Below are 6,083 nucleotides of genomic sequence, written 5' to 3' on the forward strand. Positions count from 1 at the left end.
AAAAAAAAAAAAAAAAAAAAGTGCCAATTATTTTCTGGAAAAGCCCTCATCCGGACTTAGGTTAATGTGAATTATGTTATCTTTCATTTTTGCTTCTGTCACAGGAGGAAAGCATGGGAATGGGGAGCTGGTCTCTTCATACAACCTTGGGAAGGAAATGAGAAGAAAAACACAAAGGGGAGCGTCTGTGTTTGAGTTACAGTTATCCTGAGATAAATCAGACGTGTGCCTTTGGGCCCAGGCGGGCGTGACTCATCACCGTCCCCTACAGTGCTTTGCATCTCGTAGGCACTTAATAGATGCTCACTGCATGGATGGATAAACAAAGGCAGGGGATCTGGTGACTGCAAGTGGAAAACATGCACATGGCAGGGACCTCGGCAGGGATGTGGGAGACACACTAGGCCTGCTTGCTCGCTTAGCAGATGGGGAAACTGAGGCCCAGAGAAGTGGGGGTGAAACGAGCAAGGTCACGTGACTAGTTCCTGATGGAGTTAGACTTAGAACCATATTTTCTAAATTTATCCTTAAATTTCCCACTCTCTTCAGTTCTGAAGCTGTGAAGAGAGCTCCGTGGACTCGACCGTGTGCCCTGACCGCAGGAAAGTCACCTCCCCCATCAGAAGCTCCCAGTGGTAAAGGGGGCCCTGGGTGTAGAGGCCGGGCGTATGAGACAAGCAGCAGGTCCCCTCTAGGCAGTTGCCCTCCTGGGATCCCAATCCTGCCTGGGCTGGGGGACCACGGTCCCGGGGAGGTGGCCCCGACAGCAGCGGTCAGACCCCTGCGGCCCTGAGTGAGGTCAGTGGGAGCGGGTCGTTGCATCCCCGTCGCAGGTCCTGGGATGGGGTGAAGCGGCCGCCTCAGCGCGTCGAGAGCAACATGTAGACAGAGCCCCTGACCGCTTCTGGGGCTGAAAGCAAGTCACTACAAGTACTTGCTGAAAAGATGGATCACAGGAGGAGGAGTGTGGTTCCTGCTCACGGGGACAGACGGAATGAGGACAAGGGGGGCCCGGGGACCAGAGGCGAGAGAGAGGGAAGGGGCGGGGGCTGTCACGGCAGGCAGGGAGGTGACAGGCTTCAGGGTGAGGGTCCAGGTGGGCCGGTCCAGGGAGGAGGGCTGAGGATGTGCGCTGGGGTGGGCTTGTCATTTCAGCTGAGCTGCCCCCGAACATTCCCTGGGCTTCAAGCCACCAAGGCCTCCCATGTGTCACACGGGGGCAGCTGAAAAGCCCAGGGCTCCTCTGCTTGCCGCGTGATTTTGGTTTATAGAACGGACGATTTGGCATCGTCCAAAATGCACATCTGACCACTGTAAAGAACCTGGCATGTTTCCACAATGTATGCCACAGACACAAACGCCTCTGAAGAATGCTGGTGCCCAATACACTGACTGATGACCCAGAGGTGAACCTACCTGGGTTTCTCGCGTCAGAACATGGCACCACGGCTGTCTGCGAGGCAGATCTTGAGAGAGCTCTTTAGACAGAGCTTTCCTCCTGCCCCGCAGCCAACCTCCCTCCCTGCTCCCCTCGCCTCCCTAACGTTGGGCCAGACTCCTTCATCACCCACTCATCACCCACCCGTTTCCCCTTTTGTCGTGACGGCCGTCCAGTTTCCATCAGACCCGCAGGGAGGACAAAAATAATTCATCGTGCCAACCTGGGAGCCGCAGCTCACCCGGTAACAAATGAGTCCCTTTGTGCTTAAGAGGCCCCCCCAAGTGCTGACTGCACGGGAGTCCCAGGAAGCCGCGCGGGGGGCAGGGGGCTCACTGCCACCCCCTACACGGCAGACTGGTTTTCGGTGCACGCGTAGACGGTGCTCGGCTGGATTCGCCTTCGGATCCGCTCAGGCACTTTGGGGAGGGTCTGGAAGGTCTGGGGCAGCAGCTCCAGGCAGGCCTCGCGGAACTTCTTGACTCGCCAGCAGTAGACGATGGGGTTGAAGACGGACTTGAGGTAGCTGAGCCCTAGGATGCAAGAGCTGGTGGCGTAGAATGAGGGGCCGCAGTAGAACCTCCGGCTGAACACGGACAGCAGGCTGTAGACGGAGTGCGGCAGCCAGCACAGCGAGAAGCCCACGAAGAGTATCAGGATGGTGGTGAAGGCCTTGGTTTTGAAGCTCAGGTCCAGGCTGACCTGCTGCTGTCGCTGGAGCCGCCGCAGGCCGGCGCGGGGCAGCCGCCGCAGGTCCAGGCTGTCCGACTGGTTGTGCACGCGCACGGCGTTCTTGCGCACCGTGTGCAGGATGCCCAGGTAGGAGCCGAGCATCACGGCGAAGGGCGCAAAGAAGGCGGCGCCCAGCAGCGCCAGCACGTAGGCGCGGCCGGCCGGCAGGTCGGTGTAGCCCAGCACGCACTGCGGGGCCCGCGCCGGCACCTCCACCAGCGGCCAGGGGGCCAGCGACGGGGCCGAGACGCAGAAGGACAGCGCCCAGGACGCGGCGATGATCACCTTGGCCCTGCGGGGGTTCAGCCTGTCCTGGCGCTGGACGATGATGAGGAAGCGGTCCACGCTGATGATGAGCAGGATGGCCACGCCCTCCAGGACGAAAAACCAGTAGAGCGCGGCCGACAGACGGCAGAAGGAGTCCCCGAAGTGCCAGCGGACGGTGACGAGGGTGACGGCGGTGAAGGGCATGCAGAACAAGGACAGCATGATGTCCGAGAAGGCCAGCGTGGCCAGCAGCAGGTTGATGGCGGAGCGCATGGCCGGCCTCTGGTACACGATGATGCAGACCACGGCGTTGCCGAGCAGCCCCACCACGACCGTCAGCATCATGAGGACCGCCAGGGACACCCTGAGGGGCGCCGGCGGCGCGGGGGGCCCGGGGTCCGCCGCGTGGCTCCCGCTGGGCAGCAGGTATTCGTAGGTCTCGATGGACGAGCGGTTACAGGCCATCGTGGAGGAAACCCTGGAGCTGGGGCAGCAGGGAGACGAAGGGGCCTCAGCGCCTCGGGGGCGGCAGCCTTCTGTCTGCCAGCTGCATCTACCTCCCGGTTGTCTTGGATCTGGAGGGCGCTGCAAAAGCTGGGAGGAGCCTCCCTCTTTGGGAGCAACTGGCGGGGATTTGCGATTCATCAATCACAGCCTCCTCATCTCCGTGACAACCGACTGTGTCCGCAGCTTTCTACTTGGACGCTCTCAGTGGCCTGGAGCAAAGAAGCACGAAAGAGAACGGGGTTAGACCTTCCAAGCACGGGTTGAATAGAGCAGTTTTTGCCTTTTACAGGTATTTTAAACATCAGAGTGGCGGTGACTCACTTACTTCCCACGTGGGATAAGGCTTGGGCTTCACAAATACGCCGAGCCTTGTCGCATCACCCGGGAAACCTGATTAGACCCACCTTGTGGGGGACCAGACTTTGTAATCAACATCTCCATAATCAGCATGTATTTTATAACTTGAATTATAAACAGCCTGATCCAGTGAAGCTTCAGACAAGGCAACCCCCAGTAGAAAGCCAGCTCCATGAGGGCAGGGTTTTGTCTGTGCTGCTTGCTGTGTCCCCAGCGGAGAAGATGCTCAACAGAAATTTTGTGGAGTAAATAAATGGTAGTTGATGCCGCTGCTCTTTGTTTTAAGTGTGGAGTCACACGCAGTTGTAAGAAATAATCCAGCAAGATCCCATGTACCCTTCCCCCAATTTCCCCAATGGTAACACTTTGGATAACTGTAGTGCTGCTAGAATGTTACTTTTGGAAACACTGATGAAAAGGAGGACACTCTCCCCCCAGATGAACCCTTTTAAAGGGTGCTATTGGGGCTTCCCTGATGGCACAGTGGTTAAGAATCTGCCTGCCTGCAGGCGACACAGTGCCTCCTGGTCCGGGAAGATCCCACATGCCGCGGAGCAACTAAGCCCGTGCGCCACAACTGCTGAGCCTGCGCTCTAGAGCCCGGGAGCCACAACTACTGAGCCCATGTGCCACATCTATTGAAGCCTGCGTTCTGGAGCCTGCAAGCCACAGCTACTGAGCCTGTGAGCCACGTCTACTGAAGCCCGCACGCCTAGAGCCCGTGCTCCGCAACAAGAGAAGCCACTGCAATGAGAATCCCATGCACCGCAACGAAGATCCAACACAGCCAAAAATTAAAAAAAAAAAAAAAAAAAAAAAAGGATGCTGTTATCTTTCATTTCTTGTTTCTTTCACGGGTGTGGCAAGGATGGTATTCTGTAGCTCAGTCCAAAGTCAGCTTGCCTGAGCAGGTGAAACCCACCACTTTCCCATCAGTGGGCGCCTCCGGAAGGCTGCTTAACCTCTGCTGGTGTGACCTCCTCGTCTGTAACATACAAATTCCATAGCTTCCCACTGACCGATGACTTGACAGACTGTCCACTTGAGGCTGAAAGAATGTCCTTGCAGAGACTGGGAGATGTCATTCCTTCTGGCATTCAGCATTGCTGGGGTTAGGTTGGAAGTGGATTTGATTCTGTTCCTTCACAGGTGACAAGTTATGGCCTCTTGAAGGCTGGATATTTTCTTTCTGAAAAATGTTTACAAGGCAGTGTCTAGATATGAGTCTTTTCTTGTTTGTTGTGCTGGGTACTCAGTGGGCCTTTTAAATCCAAAGCCATGTGCCCCTCAACTCTGGGAAAGTTTCTTTTTTCACATCTTTGCTAGTTATCTCCCTTTTGATCTTTGTGGAGAATAGTTAACAGGTAGATGCTGGACCTCACTGATTGGGCCTTAATTTTTTTCTTTTCCCTTATTTTTTAAAAAAAATTTATTTAAAAAAATTTTCATTGAAATATAGTTGCTTTACAATGTTGTGTTTCCGCGCGCGCGCGTGTGTGTGTGTGTGTGTGTGTGTGTGTGTGTTTGTCTGCTTTGGACTCTTTTACACTGTGCTCTGAGGGGTTTTTTGACTTTATGTTTAGTCCTATTTAATTTCTGACTTTGGCAGTCATGTTTTTAAATCTCAGAGTGTTCCTATCTTCTGTGTCTTTTGTGCAGCCCTTCACTCGTTGAGGGATGTACGCTCGAAACTCTCCAGGTTACTAGAGGCGGTATTTTAAGTTCTCTTCATTTTTTCTGAACTTTTTCTGGTTCATCTGGAGTCAGGGCCTCAGTTTCTCTATTTTTATTTTTTGCGGTACACGGGCCTCTCACTGCTGTGGCCTCTCCCGTCGCGGGGCACAGGCTCCGGACGCGCAGGCTCAGCGGCCATGGCTCACGGGCCCAGCCGCTCCGCGGCATGTGGGATCTTCCCGGACCGGGGCACGAACCCGCGTCCCCTGCATCGGCAGGCGGACCCTCAACCACTGCGCCACCAGGGAAGCCCCTCAGTTTCTCTGTAAGGCTGCTGGTCCTCCTCATGCTAGCGACCTTGAGTCCTCATCCTGCCCAGTTCCCAGGACAGGGGGGCCACTGGGGGCAGTCTGCCACCCACCCTCTCACTGTGTGCTGTGCCCGGGGGTGGTCCAGTGCGGGCCAGCCTTGCCTCAGGGTGCACGGGTGCAGAGCCAGCCCCAAGCTGAGGGCCTCCTGTGCTGGGAGGAGGAGGGCTGCCCTCTGGGACCATAAACCTTCATGACCGCCAATGCATGGTCAGTACATTCACTGCAGTCTTCTACTCTTTGCCTAAAGGAGGAAAGATAAATATCTATCACTTGACTTCACACAGGTTGGACCTCCCCTTTTAATAAAGTGGTTTGAGTGGGTCTCTGTTTTTCCAGTGCAGATGTTAAATAAGTATTTCACATAATTTGTAAGGATTATACCAACCTCATGACTCATCTTTAAGAAGTTCTGGGGCTTCCCTGGTGGTGCAGTGGTTAAGAATCCGCCTGCCAATGCAGGGGATGCGGGTTCGAGCCCTGGTCTGGGAAGATCCCACATGCCGTGGAGTGGCTGGGCCCGTGCACCACAACTACTGAGCCTGCACTCTAGAGCCTGTGAGCCACAACTACTGAGCCCACGTACCACAACTACTGAAGCCCGTGCGCCTAGAGCCCGTGCTCCACAACAAGAGAAGCTGCCACAATGAGAAGCCCACGCACCACAATTAGAGAAAGCCTGCACGCAGCAACGAAGACTCAACACAGCCAAAAATAAATAAATTAAAATAAATAAATTT

General features: G+C 55.2%; 1 protein-coding gene across 1 annotated transcript; it reads right to left on the reverse strand.

The window, feature by feature from the left end:
* Nucleotides 1–1,783: 1,783 nt before the first annotated feature.
* GPR45 (G protein-coupled receptor 45) lies at nt 1,784–2,902 on the reverse strand. Its single transcript, XM_007456828.1, has one exon. It carries the CDS (start codon nt 2,900–2,902, stop codon nt 1,784–1,786), a length of 1,119 nt encoding a protein of 372 aa, XP_007456890.1.
* Nucleotides 2,903–6,083: the final 3,181 nt, after the last annotated feature.

Source organism: Lipotes vexillifer, unplaced genomic scaffold (assembly GCF_000442215.2).
Source record: "Lipotes vexillifer unplaced genomic scaffold, Lipotes_vexillifer_v1.1 scaffold777, whole genome shotgun sequence".
Taxonomy (NCBI): Eukaryota; Metazoa; Chordata; class Mammalia; order Artiodactyla; family Lipotidae; genus Lipotes; species Lipotes vexillifer.

Bases quoted from the DNA above. Each gene is read 5' to 3' on its own strand.
- GPR45 (XM_007456828.1), bottom strand. From the start codon at position 2,902: ATGGCCTGTAACCGCTCGTCCATCGAGACCTACGAATACCTGCTGCCC.